The 21834-nt window shown below is 36.5% G+C and overlaps 1 protein-coding gene across 2 annotated transcripts in view; it reads left to right on the top strand.

Annotated features, from left to right (window-relative positions):
• The window catches only part of tpst1 (tyrosylprotein sulfotransferase 1), a 55371-nt gene that overhangs the window by 17138 nt on the left and 16399 nt on the right, over positions 1 to 21834 (top strand). For both annotated transcript variants that reach the window (XM_016452898.1, XM_016452899.1), the window contains exons 2-3: positions 815 to 1831; positions 16402 to 16600. In XM_016452898.1, coding sequence (XP_016308384.1) covers positions 999 to 1831; positions 16402 to 16600 — 1032 coding nt within the window. In that variant the 5' untranslated portion in view covers positions 815 to 998. The remainder of the gene's footprint in view (positions 1 to 814; positions 1832 to 16401; positions 16601 to 21834) is intronic.

The following is a 21834-nucleotide window of genomic DNA, read 5'->3' as shown; positions in this document are numbered from 1 at the left end:
AAATATTACACCATATACTCATTATATTTTACTAAACCTGTTAGTCTTAATTATTTAATGTACAGTATGTTTAAATTAATCTATGAAACATGCTGTGACAGCCATTGTGTAATTGAATATATTTTAACAAATAGCTTACAAATTTTATTATTTATAAATCAATTTAAAAACTGCATTATGTGCAGTTTACATGTTTGCATACAATTATTATTATTTTTTTAAAGTTGAGTGTTGATCAACTATTTAAAAATAAATAGTAATTAAATTTAAGTTTGGGTTAAGTTGTTAGGCCTAGTTGTAACCTTATAATGTAAAAGGGCTCCCTATAGTTTTAAGCATAAGCTGAGGTAGATTTTTATCACTAAGAACATTTAAACTATAACTGAATGTATTTAAAGAAAGAGCAACTTGTTCAGTAAACAATTAAAAAAAAAAAAGTTTTCCTCCCTGCTGTACCGAAATCATACCGAACCGTGACGTTAAAACCGAGGTACATAACGAACCGTCATATTTGTGTACCGTTACACCCCTAGTATATATAAATGCACACACATGCATGCATATACACATAATACATATACACAGTACACACACATATTATGTAAACAAAAACGTTTATTTTGGATTAATCACGATTAATCGTGAATACAAATACAAAAACACAAATGCAAAGAACACATTTCCATGAATGTGTGCTTAAACTAGATCAATAAAAGGTCATTACCCTTATAAACAGACTCTCTTATTTGTCATTGACCCACACATGCTGTAATCATCTGAGGTTCACTGAAGGATCTGTTCTGTTGTGTTTCAGGCCTGATGGATTCAGGTACTCGACGAGAGCTGCGTACAGCAGACCCCAGCCTCCACTCGCTCCTTCACGGCCAGTCCTGAGTATCGGACGTTCACCACAACCTCACCTTCCCTTTTTCTGCTTCCTTCTTCCCCGTCTCACTCCACCACTGGCTCCTCAACCAGCCCTCCAGCTCGCCTCCGAGATGATCGGCAAGCTGAAGCAGAACTTACTGGTGGCCTGCCTGGTCATCAGCTCCGTCACGGTCTTCTACCTGGGTCGGCACGCCATGGAGTGCCACCACCGGATAGAGGAGCGCAGCTCGCCGCTGGTGAGCAGCCTGCGCACCACCCTGCGCACGGGCCAGAACCTCAGCACCCCCTTCATCTACAATAAAGACATGCCTCTTATATTTATCGGTGGCGTCCCTCGCAGTGGCACCACTCTTATGCGGGCCATGCTGGACGCTCATCCCGATGTGCGCTGTGGAGAAGAAACCCGTGTCATCCCTCGCATTCTGGCCATGAAGCAGATGTGGAGCCGCTCCGGCCGGGAGAAAATGCGGCTAGACGAAGCCGGAGTAACAGACGAGGTCTTGGACTCAGCCATGCAAGCTTTCCTTCTGGAGATCATCGTAAAACATGGGGAACCGGCCAACTACCTGTGTAATAAAGACCCATTTGCTCTTAAATCACTCACTTATCTGGCTAAGATCTTTCCTCACGCTAAGTTCATCCTCATGATCCGTGACGGCAGGGCCTCCGTCCACTCCATGATCTCCCGTAAAGTCACCATCGCCGGGTTTGACTTGAGCAGCTATCGGGACTGCCTGACGAAGTGGAACCGGGCCATAGAGACAATGTACACTCAGTGTCTGGAGGCAGCGGACAAGTGCCTGCCTGTGCACTACGAACAGCTCGTCCTGCACCCGGAAAAGTGGATGAGAACACTTCTGAAATTTCTGAACATTCCTTGGAATGATGCAGTTCTGCACCACGAGGAGCTCATTGGGAAAGCAGGAGGCGTTTCGCTCTCCAAGTAAGTGCCGTTGACTTAAGCAATAGCCAAAAAAACATTGTATGGGTCAAAATTATCGATTTTTCTTTTATGCCAAAAATCATTAGGATATTAAGTAAAGATCATGTTCCATGAAGATATTTTGTAAATTTCCTACCGTAAATATATCAAAACTTATTTTTTGATTAGTAATATGCATTGCTAAGAACTTCATTTGGACAGTTTTAAAATCGATTTTCTCAGTATTTTGATTTTTTTTCACCCTCAGATTCCAGATTTTCAAATAGTTGTATCTCGGCTAAATATTGTCCTATCATAACAAACCATACATCAATGGAAAGTTTATTATTATTCATTATTCAGCTTTCAGATGATGTATAAATCTCAATTTCGAGAAATTGACCCTTATGACTGGTTTTGTGGTCCAAGGTCACAAATAGTGTGTGAAATAGCATGTGTAATGACGTTTCGAACAGACGTATGCTTCATTGCTTTTACAAGACTTGCATATTTTATAAAACATAAATAAATACAGATATTTAGCATTTTTATACATAAATATGTAAATATGTAAATATTATATACTAATACTTATTTAATTATTACAAACTTAATTATTTGTATATTGAATAATATTTAGTTTGATCTATACAATAAAAAAAAATCATGATTCACATTACTAATTACAATAAAAAAAAATAACTAGACTACATTGCTGTCGCATAACTTGTAAATTTTATTCAGTGTTAATATTTATGATTATTTTAATTTTTATAATTTCAGTTTTATTTTAAGTTCAGTTTAAGTCATTTTGTTTTGTGTTTTATGTATTAATTGTTATTTGTATTCATTTGTATTGTTTTCATTTATTTCTATTTCCGTTTTAGTCATTTTAGCATTTTATGCAGTATTTCAGATTTTTGTTTTAAGTTTTTAAGTTTTCCATCTCATTTATTTTATTTTAGCCTTTCAGTTTTTGATAGTTTTAGTTTTATTTAACTACAAAGGTACAGATATTTCGCATTTTTAGTAAATAAAAAATTATGTAAATATTTTAGAATGCATAAGGAATTTGTGTAAAATATTCAAATTTTAGTAGTCTGATCAATCGATTAGGGAAAAAAAATCTATTAAATACTGTGATTTGATTAATCTGTTTATTCATCACAACGTAAATTGGCGGTAAAGTCAGAAAGTTTCATACTGTGGATTGTATACTGTATACTGCAGAAATAGTCAGACTAGTATGGTAGTGTGCTATTCCAAACATAAACAACACTTTGTGTTCATTTATGTGTATGTGCAGCAGATGTGTGTGGGTGTTTCTCTCTCTCTGTCAGACTATTACTGTACATGTGCTAAAATTCTCACTGACCAGTGATAAATTATTTTCAGTTCTGGCTGAAAACAATTTGATAATCCCTTGAGTGCAGTTAAGTACACATTCTGTTTGACCACAGTGTGTTGTGTTGCAGCTTCTAGGGCATGATCATGAATCTAAAGAGTTTTCTGCACAGTTCATGCCCTGAATAGAGCAAATGAAGGGTGTAGATCACCAGCAACATTCCTGCAGCAGTAAAACATGTTGTTGCATGTTGGAACGTGAGACCCGATGTTTTTTGTTTTTTTTCCAATAGAAAAAAACTGATGTATAATGAAAAGACTGTCTTAGTTTGTTAAATTTAGATCTTTTTTTTTTTTTTTGTAAATGCAACCTCGTTTTGTCAAATGCTACTCGGAGTCTTAGTTTGTTAAATTCAGATTTTTTTTTTTTTTTTTGTAAATGCAACCTCGTTTTGTCAAATGCTACTCGGAGGTAATTTGTTTCTGCACTTCAGGGAGTTACATATTCAAGAACAAAACAAGGTTAGTCACTGTTTCGTTAATCACTCCAGAAAAAAATCCCAGCTACAAAGTTTTGGTCATATGGTGTGGATGTGTTTTAAGGCACTTAGATATACACATGGCCTGCAGAAGTCATTGAAATCTTGAAAGCACAAAGGGTCACCGCTATTAACACATGAATCAGTGGAGCCCCTTTATGTCCCACAAAGAAATTTGTCTTCTGTCTGGTGTCCATTTTTAGAAATAAAAAGCTTATGGTCAGAGAGGGCCCACACGTTTTTCTTTTTTTATTTGGATGCTGTAGCATATCACTTCTTTCCCCTCTTTGTTCTCAAAGCATCTCTGGTCTGCCTTTCATCTGTGGTCTGTCAAAAATCTGTGAGCTGGGTGAACTGCATACTTATTCTGCCCTTCCTAGATATCCATCCTCTCTTTCTCATGTTCAGTCCTTACTACTTTCTTTGTATGAGAGCTGGGCAATATAACAACTTTTTTTTTTCTTTTTTTTTTTTTGCCTTTTAACAATATTTGATATTGGTTGTTGTTGTTAATATACAGTATTAAAGGATTATTCAAAATGCAAAGTTACTGTAGTTACAAAACTGTTCATACAAGAAGTAAAATACAGTGTCAATTTTTTCACTAAACAATGACATTCAATCATTATTTTACTATATGCTCTCAGTACATTAATAAATGTTAATATTTACCTGCAAATGTTTTTAATAAATAGCAAATACAATGTTAGTATTAAGTGATGCTGCATACAAATCTTTGAAGAAAAAATTTAAAGTTGAAAGATTAAATAGGGTTTGGCTATATATTAAAATATTATATAAAAATCAAAATGTTTAGCCTTTTCACTAAATTTGATATAGATTGTTGCTTTTTATATGCAGTATTTGCTCTCGCTCTTAAATTGCTAAAAAAATTGCTTAAATTTTCTTTTTTTTCGATAAACACAAGAATGCTTTCTTTATTTACTGTATGCTCAGAATAAAGTAATAAACAGTAATATTTACCTGCAATTTTTTTAAAATAGAAAAAAACATTGCAGGTAAATATTACTGTAAATATTAAAGCAAATGGTGCAAAATTCTTTGAAGGAGTATTTTTCATATTTGAGTTTACATTTGAGCCACTGTTAAGTGTGTCAAACAACCATTCTCACATGACATGACACAAGGAGGGGTGCGAAACTGGTTTTACTGCCAGGGTTTTAGAAAACGTATCATGAGTCTTGCTTAATTTTACACTGCCAACAAAATAATACTGAATATATGATACATTTTCAGTATATACTGTATGACTCAGCCCTACTTTAGATAAGACAGCACAGAGTTTAAAACACGTTGGGTCATCGTATCATCACTGCATTTTCTTAAGCAGGTTACCTTTTACATTTTTTTTTATTGTAATCTATATCAAGACTAAAGTAGACTAAATCAAGTTATATGAGGTCTTGTGTATTAAGCAGGGATTGAGATTTGAACATTCACTCTGTGTCTGCTCATCTGAACATTTGAGGAAAGCTAAAGGGCACACAGTTCAAAGACAGCGTTTAATAAGATAGAGTACTGTCAATAAAAGCAGTGCTTCTTCATATGGTCTGTTGTGGAACAGGAAAGGGATGAGTTAAAAACACCTCAGCTGCTGAACACTGTTATTCTTCCAAAACCACATAATGAAGGGCTCAGTGACACGCAGTATCATTAGCCACTGAATGGACAAGTGGATGTTTGTGCGATGACACTGACAGATTTAACCTTTCCTGAATGAATGATTCATTTTCAGTTTTCACATTAAATGAATTGAGCAAATCACTAGGAGCTTGACTACCCTATTTCCTAGGAAAGCGTCTGATATTTAAGCTCATTATCATAAGAAAACTGTGTTTTAGATCATTGTGTATCTGTTTTTTTTTGGAGATTTTCCAAAATTCCAAAGTGTAGTTGTTATACTTCAGCGTAAATTATGAATAATGTGGTTTGTTAAGGTTAGGTGTGCTATTACATTTCCGAATGGCTATCTGAAATCATATACTGTCTGAGAAGGTGCTACATTTGTTGAAAAAACAAACTATGTGAACTTTAAAAAAGTATGTTCTATATAGTATGAATTTGTGTAGTGTCAGTGTTCCATGTTGGCTTTGTCATGTGAATTACGGCGGCCATTCACATATCCTCTCCCGTGGCCCCATGGGATTGTAAAATATCAATCAGATGAATTTCAGTGGAAGCAGTAAGTCATCCAGGTACATTGGAGTACTGCTTTATAAAAAAAAATATGAATACGGACATGCTACTCATTTCATATTTTTCACCTGTTATATAGTAGGTAAATAGGCATATTAGGACACAACACAACAAGCAGCTGAAGGAAACTAAGTCACATTTAGAGACCAGAGGCCTCTTTTCTAAAGATGTGCATAGAATGGTCTTAAACGGGAATGTACAAGAGTTTTGCAAATTGTTCCTATTCACAAAAAAGTTCCTAAATGAATACCACTTAATAAATCGCAGTTCATCTTAAATTAAAGGGGTCATATGATGCGAATTAATTTTTTCCTTTCTCTTTGGAGTGTTACAAGCTCTTGGTGCATTTAAACCGCATAAACACATTTCATTACACCAAATACACAAAATAATGTTCTTTTTAGCAGCATCATATGACCCCTTTAAGAAGTAGTATATGGCACTCATCATCATTGGCAAAGAAATCCAAGTGCACTCTTGGAAAACATATCTTCTACATTTATTTATATATATATATATATATATATATATATGATGTAATACAGTTGATGTAATTGTCACAAAGGAGTTAAAATGTTGTTAACTTGATGCATATTAATGATACATATTGTGAATGTCTATTTATCTTTACGTATTTAATAAAGAATGTTGAATTATTTTCATTATTGGTATTAGGTGTGGGAGATGACATGATTGTGTGACACGATTAACTGGTAGAAATTTGTCAATCGGTAGAGATTTTCTACTATCGTCTCTATCGCGGTTGCATGCTCAAATGTGACGTGCTTCACAAATGCTTGTGGTCACAAAAACTTTTTTGCGTTTGCGTGCGTTTTTAAGCATTGCAGTTTAAAAACAAGTGATTTTGAGCTGTTGAAATGCAATCAGCAGTGAAAGAGAACTCATTTGGCTGTATGTGGGTGCTGTATGAGATTTTGCTGCTTCATAGGCCTTGAACGGTTAAATACACACACTTGTATATTTCAAAAAGCCGGTCTTTGCAAGTATCCTCTTAAAACACAGTAACCTTAGGTCTTAAGTGAAAGCAAACAGCTGAGAAAGAAAAACACATGTGTAACAGTATATTGGATACGGGCAGCTCTTAAAGTGACAGCAGTCTAATATTCCTGCTGTCTCTCATTCATGTTAATCAAACAACCAAAGGGAGAAAATCTCTCACTGCTGTTGACTAAATCACTTTTATAACTTTAATAAGAAGAAATAAATATTTAAATTACACAGTGAAGAATATGGTGTTTTTATATATTTTATATATAACGTTTTTATTCATTTGATTACGTAGCATAGCATTTGTTGTTTTTTTGTTCTACTGTAGTTTTTTTTGTCCTGTTGCTTGCAATTAGTTTCTTATTCTTATTTAATTTGCTGACTGTTTACTTGTCTTCAGTGAGTTTGAGTTTTTTTTTTTAATTTAGGCTAATATTTGTTTTTTGTAATATTGACACTGGTGACAAGAATTATGAAATTTCTATGGAATAAAACATTTTGATATCGTAAAGATCATATTTAAAGCAAAAATAACTATATTGTGATACATATCGTTATGATGAAATGAAATGACTCATATCGTGATATAGAGTATTTATTCAGGTTTTGCTGCAGCTTCCCAGCTCTCCTTTCTGGCAGCCTCTATACCAGTGTTTCCCAACCTTTTTTTAGTCGCGGCACCCTTTGGAAATTTTAACAAACTTGTGGCACCCTACAAAATTAATTTTGTCACAATATTTGAATTTCTAACTTCGATATGATAATTTGAAAAGTATAGATATTCGGTACAACAGGGAAGAACTGCAGAATATAATGTCATACAGATATTTTTAATATTATTTAAAAATGTTGTCCATCAATGGTGGCAATCAGTAGGCTAATTTCTAATGAAAAGACCAATTTATATGACAGATTTTAATGTAGGCGTCAGTAATAAAATAAGAACAAATAAAGAAATTAATAATGATAGTATTTAATAATTAATAATGACGCGGCACCCCGGTTGGGAAACACTGCTCTATACCACTACCACTGCAACATCCATAATGCCTCTTACTGTTGCCTGATCAGGCTTTCCAGGCTTAATGGGGATTTCTGGGGATTTCATATCCCATGTGTCCTGAGCATAGACTGTATAAAAACATGGACGTAGTGTCCATGACGTCACTCGCAGGTTCCCGAAGAGCGTTTTTGAAGCTCAAAGTGGGCTGAGCCGGCCTGTCGCCGTCTTGGCAGCGCGTCACGCCCATCACTCCCGGATAATCGAAAATGGGCAAAAAGGCGGGAGCTGGTTGCTGAAGCCACGCCCACCTAGCTCGACGGTGGTGACAGCAGTGGCAATCCACCTGTCACTCAAGTGGCCACGCCCTTAATTATGCAGAACTTTAAGGCTTAATATAATTTAAACAGATGACCCCCTCACAGTTGTTATGAAGGGCAAAATTAGCTATATAGACCAAAATCATTTTTTGAACCAGGCTGTAAACATGTTTTTTTCTGATGTAAAGTTGGGCATTTTAACATGGGGAGTCTATGGGATTGACTCCCTTTTGCAGCCAGCCTCTAGCGGCCAGTTGACGAATTACAGTTTAAGTCACTTCCGTGTTGGCTTCAAGAGAGAGAGCGGGAGGTTGCCGCTTGGTCCTGAGGCAAGACTTGAGTGCTTCTCGTGTCTGCTCTAGTGAGTCCAACCCAGGCTCTTTTAAATTAACTAGAGCCCTTCTAGTGACAAGATCCCTGTTCCTGTCCTTCACTGGGCTCTGTGAAGGGTTGGCTGGCTGCTTTGGATATCCTTAAAATCCTTAATGAATGCTAAGTGAGCAGTACTGCTGTTTGTCACGTCTCAGTGACAGTGAGCTTGAGAGACTGAGATCTTAAACTGGCCCTCAGGAGAGAGATGGAGGAGGGATGGATGGAGCTTGTCTTCTTATGTCCAGACAGTAGCACATGCATTCCTTAGCACACTGTCTCCATTGATTAGAAGCAAATGCTCATTAAAAGTGGGCATTATATGCAGCTTGTTGCAGATGCATTATGGACATATGTTTTGTCTTGTTCTTTGAAGTTCATATGCAGCTCAGTTATTGTATGCTTGACACAACACTTTTTTTTTGAGTATAATTGTAACTGTGGCTGTTAAGTTTCAAAAAGTATTTAAAAGCTCCATACAATTATCATAGGTATGACTCTGTGCCTTATATATAAAAAATGGAGAGAATTTTAAGTTTTTATTCACTAACCGTATTTGCCTCAAGTGAGATGTTAAAGGTTAGTTCACCCAAAAATGAATATTCGGTCATCTACTCATCCTCAAGTTGTTCTAAGCGTGTACGAGTTTTTTTCTTCTTCTGATATTGCCAATATATTTTGAAGAATATAAGTAACCCAACAGTTAACGATAGCCATGGACTTTTATAGACTTCCAAAATATCTTCAAATGAAGAAAGAAACTCACACAGGATTGGAAAAACTTGAGGGTGAGTAAATGATGACAGAATTTTCTTTTTTTTTTGGGGTGAACTATCCTTTAAAATACTCTAAATGAGCCATGCATCCTCGAAATGCATCCTTCATTTCCTGAGCCATGAAAGATAAAAAATAAGGATCATAAGTCCAGACTATCCCAAGATTCACTGCCCGCTGAGAGAAAATGCTATATTACACTTTTAAATGTAAGTACTGGGTTTCAGCTATTTCAACTAATTCTATTTTAATTTTAAAGGCTATTTTATTATAAAGGCCTCATATAAATTAGCATTGTGCACACATGCATGAATATTTCATCACTCAGATGCAACAACACCTCTCAAGCGTGATGTTGCAGCCCAGCAGAGCAGCTCCCTTATAGGACTCGGCCAAAGAGGTGCCTTTGCTCTCCTGGCAGGCATCTGAAAAAAGCATGCCAGCTCAAGCCTTCATGGTTCTGCAGTCCTTGAGGGGAACTGAGCCACCATAGCTCATTTCAGAGAAGGCACTGATATGATTTTAGGCAGAGGGAAGCCTTGAGGGCCCTAATAGCTAGTAATAAACACTGAAACTGCCCTTTATCCCAGAGGGGACGTACAAATACAAGTCCATTAAATCTGGCCCACAACACCTGCCAGGGGAGCGGCTCTCTGCACTTAGGTTTGTTAGTGCCGGGTCTCTATCTGCTTGTTTTTTTGCTATTGATCAGCGGCTCACCACCTATGAGCCTCTCTGACCAACATATGGGCCACCAGACATGGACCTGCCCATAAACATTAATTCTGAATGCATGATTTAAGCAACTAGTGGCAGAGACATGGCCATTAGTACGAGCGGCCCATGTAGCTCAGGGCTCTGTTATTTGGCTTTAGTACTACACCGCCATACTAAAAAGCTGTAGCGCCCTCCATGAATAATTGACAAACAGCCAGAGACCATTAAGCCGCTCTTCCAGAAGGGAGCTCAGCATGACCTTACGAACGCGTATGTGTGTGTTTGTGTACTCGCAATATGGCGAGAAAAGGCCAGCGTGTTTGTTCTGAGTGATTGCTGCAAAAAATCTAGTGGATCGCCACCCTTTGTGTCATCGTATTATGATATATGCAGCGTCTGCTGTCATATAGCTCCTGCTGTGGAGTAATGGATGTAGCAGTAGCAGAGTTAAATTATCTCTTTCATCTCTCTAACCCGGCCGCTTATAGACAGCATGGTGATTTGTGTTGCTGTTGGAGCAGTTACTGTACATATGGGCCGTGGGTGGTGAACACACACTGAAGATACGCACCTTTTCTGGGAAATATGGGAGTATAAGTACGTTTTTCATGATTAAATGTCGTTCGGCGGAGACGTGGTCTAGCGGCTGGCACATGTGCTCCTGTGAGCGACAAGAGTTTGAATCCGGCTTCCATCCTGTTCCTCTTCTATTCCCATCATTTACTTTTGTTTTTACACATTTTAGACTTTCCTCTGTAATAAGGAGTGACAAAAATGACATAAAACATTTTCTAATAGTTTTTTTTCAATGTATCTTATTTAATAGGTTATAATTTGTTTATTTTTAAGAATTAAGTAAAAAAAAATGACTGTATTTAATCTAGTTCCCTGACCCTTATGTAAAAGTTCTTTAATATCAAGGGGAAGCATGATATGTTGGTACCATGGTTATTAGAACAATACAATTTTTAAAAATGAATTGTATCATTGATTTTATACTGTATATTTAATTGTTCATGTGTATACAATTTATTTAACGATTTGTATAAAATATGCTGGGGATGGATGAAAAAAAAAAAAAAAAAAAATATATATATATTATCTAAATTTTTAAAAATGAATTGTATCATTGATTTTATACTGTATATTTAATTGTTCATGTGTATACAATTTATTTAACGATTTGTATAAAATATGCTGGGGATGGATGAAAAAAAAAAAAAAATATATATATATATATATTATCTAAAGTTAATACTTAAAAAACTATTTTTTTTTAGCAAATCTCTAAATTAAAATCCAGTTTTTCCATACTTTACATAATATTATTGGCCTTAATATCAGTATTAGCCAGAATTTTAACATTTGTGCATCATTATTAATATTCCTTATTAGGAATAAATTAAGGCTTGAAATACCTATATGCAAATAATACTTTAAATTGTCTTTTTTTTCCCAGCTAATATGCATATGTTTGTTTGCATATTGTTGGCTCTGTGACAAATTGTTATGTTCCTCTATTGTAAGCTGCTTGGGATAAAAGCATGTGCTAAATGCATAATGTGATTAATTATCACCATATGATGAAATTAATTGATAAAATATGAAATATGGTATATCAGTGTAACCAGTTCTGGTTAAAGGGGTCATATGACAATGCTAAACATAACATTATTTTATGTATTTGGTGTAATGCAATGTGTTTATGCAGTTTAAGGTTAAAAAAACACATTATTTTCCACATACCGCACATTGTTGGTCCTCTCTGCCCTGCCTTTCTGAAACGCATCGATTTTTACAAAGCTCATCGGTCTGAAAAGTGAGGTGTGCTCTGATTGGCCAGCAATCTAGTGCGTTGTGGTTGGCTGAATACCTGAAGCATGTGACAGAAATGTTTCGCCCCTTACAATATTTGGAAACACAGCGTCTCCACGACATGGCGGTGGCGGCAACGGCAACAATACTACAGCAAGAATAAAAGTTATGCCTTCTTTCTTTGCAGAAACATTTGGGCGCTGTTATGCAAATCTTCCAACACAGTGACGTAAATATGTGGCGGCGTGTTTGAATGAGGCATTTTAGGACGGCGTGGACGAGTCTTCATTTTTCTAAAGAATATCTCTTTGGGTTTGAGACTTCAGTCTTTGCAGCTTTACGGATCTTACATATGCATGAACAGATCGTAACACTTCAAAGACAAAGGAAAACTTGAAATCGCATCATATGACCCCTTTAAATCAAACAGCTTATCTGCATCCTTGTTCTGTGGCTACTGCAGCAACACATCCCTGCTGTTTTCTTTCATACAGTATTTGTGCTTTTACCAAGCTTGCAGATGCAAATCTCACCTCAAAGGGTGTCAGCTATGTATCATAAAGAGATTCATACCGATTAGCGTCAGCGCAGGCAGACTGCGTGTTTGGCATGTGTTAGCCATAGCAACTGCTGAACCGAGGATGTTATTTTCTAGGGAATGGCATGACATATCCACTGCCAGGCTGTCAGAAATGGCTTTTACTCCTGTCCACGCTTACGTGTGCTTGCTTTTTCTGTTTTTCAATGAATGATTTTTGAGTTTTCCACTAAGGAAAATAACTGCAGCAAAGAAAGAAAACAGTCCTCTCTGTCTTGGGAAACAGTAATTCTATTAATCACGTTGCAGCCGAAGTGCAATTCCAGTGTAAATGGATTAGAGAAATGAAGGACTGCGTCGGCCAGGGACTTGAACAATGAAATGTACAGCGGAGCGGCTTGCCAGTATAAATGGACTTTGTGGTGCCTGGGGAGAAATGCAGGTCTCTAACGCTGAGGGTGTGATGGGAAGGTGAATTCAATAACTCATGGACCGCTGTGTTCCTACATTCCAGGAATAAGAGGAGACTAGATGTAAGAGGACTAGATGTTCCTCAGTTTAGCATTTTTAGATTGCCAAATACACACCTCAAAGTGTTAGACCTTAGGTTTGTAATTCTGAAGAGCAGATGGCAGCACATTACTGTCTCCAGTTACATTTAGTGATGTCCAGTTCACAAACTAATCATTCTTTTTTTTGTGAACTGGATGAACCATTTCATCAAATCGGACTGAACTGTTTGAAACATCTTTCTTTCTGCCACTGCAACACGTTCGGTGATTTCTTTTTAATCAGCCACCATATAATATTTAAAAAAAAATGTTTTTTATAAAATAAGCGTTATGTCAGATTTGATTGTGAAATTGCATTGGCATTGGCTGTCGTGTGTCTTGTAACTGAGCGTTCACGGAGCAAGATTATTTCAGCAATAAAACCTTAAATTTCACTCAGTCTGTTCATATAACGACATCACATGGCATCGGAAGATTTGGAATGCAATATGAGATGTAGTGCTGGGCGATATGCTCAATTTCCATATCGTCCTATATCATCAGCCTGTGAGATCGCTGATACACGATATTATCGTGTTAATTTATTTAATTATTTATTTACTTAGTTTCATTGCCGGAAAGTGAACCAACTCCAGCGTACGGCTAAAAACAGCGTTTTTAATGTGACTGAATTTCTATTTAACATGATAATTTAATAGAAGTATTGTAAGTTACTAATTATAATGCTTATATTTCCTCAGTTATTCAAAAAGCAGCTACAGAAAATGAGCAAAGACCATTTACATTACCAAAGAACATCATCACAAGCTAAGTCTAGCGCGAGTTTATGCATTTTAAAATACACTCCCGTTAAAATCAGTGAAGCTATCTACACTGTATGATGAATAAATCTCTTATTCTTACATTGCACGTACATCTGCACTTTGTTGTTTATGATGAAAGAATTTGCGAGTCAGAATTCAGTCAGCGTGCGCTGAACAACGAAACTCCGCTGTTTCAACAATGACTCATCTGAACACCTCTGATTGGCCATTGCATTCATAAGCATAACATAATCGTGTGTGATTGCTTATAACACGCAACGCTGTTAAAATGCGGAAAAAGAAATATAATGGAACAAATAAGCCCTAATATTAATTAGATAGTATTACTAACCTGATAATAATAATAATTATAATAATAATAATCGTCTTGCTATCGTCAGTGGCATCAGCCACAGGCGATATCTCTATCGTCGATACACGATACTATCGTCTATCGGCACAACCCTAATGAGATGTTTGTAATACTTTTCTACTGTTTGTGGACAATTTTTGTAATAAATACATGTGCCCGTATTTACATTTGCTTGTGTTTTATATCGTTGAGAAGTGGTTAAGTTTAGGGTAAGGAGTGGTGTTAGGTGCTCCAAAATAATATAAAATAAGTTCTAGTTTTACAAATGCAAAGATTTAAACACTGAAAGTGTACCCTGCACTGAGACAATTCCTATTGAAATACATTACACTGAAAGTCGTGCTGAGTGACACGAAAAAAAGAGAAATTCATGTCCATGAACACAAATCAATAGATTAAAATTTCATGACTATGTCACAAAATGCCGTGAGACTGGGTTGTGTGTATACCTGATGTCATTGTGTGATTACGTAAACTAACTGGTGAAACTTTTTCACTGAAACAAAATGTCCGAAAGAGAAAGGGTTGGCCTTCCCATCACTTGTCACGGCTCTGTGGTTGATGTTTGAGAAGGCATGATGAGGCACGTTTGTCACGCAGACTGCTGGGTCGTTCAGTTGGTTTTACACATGCACACACAAACACACTCCTAAACGTGCCAGCATGAGTCTTACCACTGGTTGTTGTGTCATTGTTTGCTGTATTCAGGGATTATAAGCACCTCAGGGTGTTGTGCACTTGATCCACACAGCACTCTGATGTGGGGCGGCAGTGAAGCTGACGTTCCCCGGTGTCTTGGCTGCTGATGGGGATTGAGTGTAGTAATCTGTTTCCCATCTGGAGCCAGTCTTCTCTATGAGGGAAGAAATAATAAAAACGGGGAGGGATATGGCCTCAATGACTCCATCCGTCTCCAACTGCAGTCATCTCAGTCCAAACAAGAGACAGATCCATTCAAAGTTGGAAAAACAGAGAAAGAGAGCATTTTCTAATGGAGTGAAAAAAAATTAAATAAATAAATGTAAAGTGTGACAAACATGCAAAAAAATAAGAAATCAGGAAGGGGGCCAACACTTTTTCACACCACTGTATATGTATGTGTGTGTGTGTATATGCATTTGTGTATGTGTATGTATGTACTGTATGTATGAATGTAATATTTATAATGAATAATAATATAAAATTGATAATTATTTATTTTAATAAATTATTATTTTATATATGTTATAAACTATTTTTGTCAAAAGAAATGTATTAATTTTACTTTATTATTTTGTTTGCAATTTATAATTTTGCAATTTATTTGCATCTACACTAAAAACAATACTTTTTAATTAACAATAATATATAATTAACAATAATAGATAATTACATAATTATCTTAATATATTATAATGAGATGGTGGGATAATGTGCCAAATAGTCAAGAAAATAATATCAGTGCAAAACATAATTTATTTTCTTTTGATTTTCAAGGGCAATATAACACGCACATGTGCTTGACAGGCTTTGTGGGATTGACCCAATATTTGTAGTTCCAATCTGCTGTCATAAGAGAACAATGATGGGCGTCCAGTAGATTTTCCAATTTTCTTGGAAAAAAGGTTCATCCCTATGCAAATGTCAGTGATAGGTAAACTAAACTCTCCTAAAAAAGTAAGCCACTCCTATGTGTTCTCTATAAACAAAAACCTGACAACAAACTGGTTTTTCCATGGCTTTGTAAATATTTAATTTCAGACATATGAATAATTGACCTAGGGTGGGACATAATGCCTGATTCATATTTAATCTCTCTGCAATTTTGAATCCACACACGTTTTATGGTGAAGTGATGGAAGCAGCTTATTTAGCAGGTTAGAAAGTGGAATATGTGCAACAGTAAGCAGTAAAAACTAGACTATAATCATTTATTGGAGTTCAATAAAACCGGTAAGTTCATTTATGTCAGCAAAAAGCCATTGAAACTCTGCCAGGTTGTGCTGAAATTTATACATCTAGACTAGCAAATCAAGAAACATCCATCAATGTCATTTGCACCTCATCAAATGCAAGGATAGTGTGGAATATGAAATGGGATGCATTTGGGTGATGATCTTGGAGAGAATGAAAGGCCGTTCGTTTGAAGCATCATACACAGCCTGGAGCTTTCTTTAATTGCATTGCTCAATCTAATTAGACCCAATTAGTCCACAGCGGTAAGACGGTAAAGCACCTGTGCACATGTTCCTGCTCCACTGACACACTTCTTTTGCTCCACAGGGTAGAGAGATCTACAGACCAGGTGATCAAGCCTGTCAACGTGGAGGCCTTATCCAAGTGGGTGGGTAAGATCCCCCCAGATGTGCTGCGGGACATGCCTGTCATCGTCCCCATGCTGGCCCGGCTCGGCTATGATCCCCACGCCAACCCTCCCAACTACGGCCGGCCCGACCCCCTCGTCCTGGATAACACTAGAAGAGTGAGCATCTCCACTAAATATCTTATTCATTTGTACATTAATGCACCTCGACCTCATTTTCCTCCATCCGCTAGTAAATCATCTTGCTGATATTATCAGGTTAGATATGTATCGGACACATAGCCACGCTATGTAGGTTAAAAGTGTTCCTCAAGCTAGGCTGTATGTTATGAGACTGGGATCAGAGGATTTGGTGTCGCTTAGCTTTTGTGCTTTTTACTTTTTAATCCAAGTATTAAAACGCCATTTACATTCCACACATCCTGCAGGGGCGAGCAGCTCCATGTGTGAAACGGGTGCACCTCTGGGATTAGCGCAGGACGGTTATTCAGATCAGAGAATCTGTATGTGAGCTATTACAGCTCCAATAGGTTCTATTGTGTCTCTCTTAGATTTTGAAGCAATGCTTATCGAAAGACCTGCTGTTTATAGGTTTCAAATGATTAGACTGAGACTGAGGGACAGGACTGTGCAATATAACAAATATTGACAATATACCGTATTTGTTGACGTTTATTGATATAGATATATAAAAATAGAAAAATTACTGTTTATTTATGGATTGTTGTATTGGTCCATAAAAATAATATTAAAAATAATATTAAATATTTTTCTTTTTCTGTTTCGTTTAGTGAAAAACTGTGAGGACTGTATGCGTTTATTAAAAAAATACAAGGGAATTTTTTTTTAATTATATTTGACATTTTACAATATTATTATTATTACAATATTATTATTAAAATAATAATAATATTGTAAAATGTAAAATGCTTAAAAATATTTGTAATTATATTTTACACTTTACATTATTATTATTATTATTATTATTATTATTATTATAGATCTACTCCTAGGTAGACACTAGAAATCTCACATCACCCATCTCAAATAAGATTTTTTTCCTTAATGAAGGATAATACAATTACATTTCAGTCATTTTGTTTAGTTTATAGAGTCCCACATTATTTAGATGAAGTGGGTGTTCTTTATAAAGGACCATACATTGATTGGCACTCATTGAATCCATCTCTTCATCATCATTTCTCTGAAGTTATTGATTGCTAATGATTCATGGTTCACTGGTTTATATAGACCCAGCTTACCGCTGTCAAACCTTAATAAATGTACATTCTATTACAAGCCGAGCTTGTGAATTGACCAACCATTTATTTCCCATTAATCTCAATACTTTATGTAATTCCTTTTTCTCCCTTGTTTACTGAGCTAAAGATCAAGACAATTTGGATGCTAATTCAGTCTATGATGATAGTTCAAGAGAAGTTGTAGCTGCTCGCTCACTTTATCATCGATAGCTCAAAATGATGGTCACATGACAGAAATATTACCTTATAGTGTCCCTTTCTTCTCGTTCAGACTGGAAGTCTCATTTTAATAAAGAGAATTTAGGCTCAGTTCTTACATCAGCAGTATTACACAATGCTCTCACAGCTTCTATCCATTTGCAGTGGTTAATGACGAAATCATATGCTAAACCATAGGGAAAAAAAGAATATAAAATGTGTTTAAAACCCCGTAAGAGCCTTTAAGATTGATCAAAATGGCTCCAGGCTCTTCGTGTTCCTCAAGCAGACAGGTTTCGAGTTGCTGTGAGTTACAGGAAAACATTTCTGGTTGTAGCAGTGTCCCTGTTCCTTACTATATAATGGATGCCGTGCCACTCAAGGTGGGCTTGTCATTCACTATGAAAGGCCTGATATAAAGCTTCACTCTATTAGCGTTTTTCCATGTTGAAACATAACAGAACTTTGGAAAATTGCATGACTTGATGGAGTGCTGACTGTGGTGGAAAGCATTTTTATGCTACTTGAGCAGCGAACCACAGTCACAGTGAAAAGTGGGGCATTTTTTCCTCTAAGGTCGGGAAGAGGCCCCTGTCGAGCTCTATCAATGTGCCAGTCCAGCTCAGTTTGAGGGGAAAAGCCGTGTCAGATTCCTATCCTTGGAAAAATATAAGTGGCATTGACACGGCTGCGCAATGTTTTCTGGCCACAACTTCATCCCGGTTGCCCTTTTCTGAGCTGTAGGAATGTATTTGTGGTCAGAACGTCTCGAAATCCAATTTGAAAGTTTTTTTATAGTAATAGTTCACCCATAAATGAATTGTCATGACTTTCTTTTTTCTGTGAAACATAGAAGAAGATATTTAAACGTTTTCCCCATACATTGAAAGTAGGGCTGGGCAATAAAACAAACTATAATTGTCGCGATTTAATTTTCCTCAATAAAATGCTAACAAGAATTTGATTAATGTTCGATATAATGAAACAGCGCTACGCATTTGAACCGTGCAGCACGGAGCGTTAACTGCCGGCTGACTTGGGGAAGCCGCGGACGGCGGCGGACTGATTCTGGCTCGGGACTGGACACTCCCCAGACACCGGAAAACTCCTTCCCTCCAAGTGAGTCCAGTGGTGTCTGGGAGGTCCACAGGGCGATGGTAGTTGGCCCCGAGCCAGAACAGCTGATTGAGGACGGCGTCTTCTAACGCCGTCACCTCCGCGAGCTTGCAGAACTCCCTGGCGTAGTCGTAGAAGGGGAGATCGAGGCGAGCTAGGGCGGCGACGCGAGCGGCAATTTCCATCGCCGCGTGGAGGAAAAACCAGGAAACAAAAAAAATTTGCAAAAAACACGGAAATTAAACACGGGGAAGGGATGCCGCTTACTGTTTGGTCCGCTGTTCTTTCACGTTGCACCCACACGAGGAACGAGGAGACGCTGGAGAATACTTTAACAGGACTTTATTTGCATGAACCAAGGGAGACGAACTCAGGAAGACGTTTAACAGCGGACAGAGAACTTGGGACTGGGAACACTATTTATACACACAGGAGGAGGGGATGACGAGACACACCTGGGAGCAATGAAACATCAAGTAATCAGGGGAGGAACAGGAAACTAACCAAATAAGGGCATGGGAAGGCACATGGGGAGCAGGACACACACAAAACATGGAACAGAGTCTGACAGCGTGGTGCAAGCTCACTAGAGCAAATGAGTTTACTCACTGATGAGTTTCGGTCACACGAGCACTAAGCAGCGTAGTGCTGGGCGATATGCTCAATTGTCATGTCATCGTATCGTCAGCCTGTGAGATCGCCGATACATAATATTATCGTGCAAATTTATTTAATTATTTATTTACTTAGTTTCATTGCAGGAAAGTGAACCAACTCCAGCGTAAGGCTAAAAGAAGCCTAATGTTTTTAATATGACTGAATTTGTATTTAACATGATAACAATTTAATAGAAACATTGTAAGTTACTAATAATGCTTACATTTCCTCAGTTATTCAAAAAGCAGCTACAGAAAATGAGCAAAGAACATTTACATTACCAAAGAACATCATAACTGACTTCAGGCTAGCGCGAGTATATGCACTTTAAAAAAACATTCCCATTATAATCAGTGAAGCTATCTACACAATATGATGAATAAATCTCTTATACTTACATAGCAAATACATCTGCGCTTTGTTGTTTATGATGAGAATTCGCGAATCAGAATTCAGTCAGAACACAAATGACTCTGTGATTTAAACTAGTTTAAAGCCAGATGAAACAGCGCTGACAAACAGCAGAAACACTGTGTGCAACGATACAGTCAGAAGGCTTTCAATCTACAAATCGCCATCATTTAAATTGGATTTACTGTATTAATACTAATTGCACCATGGTATTGTGGCAGAAATGTGGGATATTCGTATTGAATTTTATTATATCATTAATGTAGACTTGTATTAAATGTATTAAAGTAGTAGGGGAATATAATTTCAGTATTTTTTATGATTAAGCTATAGCATTTGTGCATTTATGCTAAATGTACAGTGCCGTGAAAATGTTTTTGCCATCTTCCTGTTTTTAAGTTACGTCTTTATTGGGACAGGACTTGACGGATTATCTTACGTGACTCCGTGAGTTCGTCTCTATTTCTTCAAGCCAAGCTGCATAAACTGCATATCAGGCATTTATGTAATACATCTCATTTGTGCGCATTAATGGCTGTTATGTTAAATAAAGTTGACTAACTACAGTAAATCAAGTACCTGTGCACGCCGTTGTTGTTGTCTTGTTTCTTCTCAGACGTACTGCAATGGTGATCCTGCACGTAATTCTCAAAGCATCCACAAGATGGCGGCGTTTATCGGTGAATCCGATATTACAAAACCGATATCCGATTATTGTAAAACACTTAAATATCGGGAAAAATATCAGTAAATCGATATATCGGTCGATCTCTAACCGATACATGATATTATCGTGCTAAATGATTTAATTATTTACTTAGTTTCATTGCCGGAAAGTGAACCAACTGCAGCATAAGGCTAAAAGCAGACTAATGTTTTTAATATGACTGAATTTGTATTTAACATGATAACAAATTAATAGAAACATCGTAAGCTACTAATTATAATGCTTACATTTCCTCAGTTATTCAAAAAGCAGCTACAGAAAATGAGCAAAGAACATTTACATTACCAAAGAACATCATAACTGACTTCAGGCTAGCGCGAGTATATGCACTTTAAAAAAACATTCCCATTATAATCAGTGAAGCTATCTACACAATATGATGAATAAATCTCTTATACTTACATAGCAAATACATCTGCGCTTTGTTGTTTATGATGAGAATTCGCGAATCAGAATTCAGTCAGAACACAAATGACTCTGTGATTTAAACTAGTTTAAAGCCAGATGAAACAGCGCTGACAAACAGCAGAAACACTGTGTGCAACGATACAGTCAGAAGGCTTTCAATCTACAAATCGCCATCATTTAAATTGGATTTACTGTATTAATACTAATTGCACCATGGTATTGTGGCAGAAATGTGGGATATTCGTATTGAATTTTATTATATCATTAATGTAGACTTGTATTAAATGTATTAAAGTAGTAGGGGAATATAATTTCAGTATTTTTTATGATTAAGCTATAGCATTTGTGCATTTATGCTAAATGTACAGTGCCGTGAAAATGTTTTTGCCATCTTCCTGTTTTTTTTTAATTTTTTGCATATTTGTCACAGTTAAAAGATTCAGATCATCAAAATAATTGTAATATTACAAAGATAATGCAAGTAAATACAAAATGCAGTTTTTATAAACAAAATGTAAATACAAAACGCTGTTTTGAAATAATGATTTCATTTATTAAGGGAGAAAAGCTGTCCAAACCTACGTGGACCTACGTGAAAAATTAATTGTCCCCTC

Source organism: Sinocyclocheilus anshuiensis, unplaced genomic scaffold (genome assembly GCF_001515605.1).
Source record: "Sinocyclocheilus anshuiensis isolate Anshui unplaced genomic scaffold, SAMN03320099.WGS_v1.1 scaffold1144, whole genome shotgun sequence".
Classification (NCBI taxonomy): Eukaryota; Metazoa; Chordata; class Actinopteri; order Cypriniformes; family Cyprinidae; genus Sinocyclocheilus; species Sinocyclocheilus anshuiensis.
The sequence above is the reverse complement of the archived record's forward strand: the minus strand, read 5'-3'. Positions and strand labels throughout refer to the sequence as shown.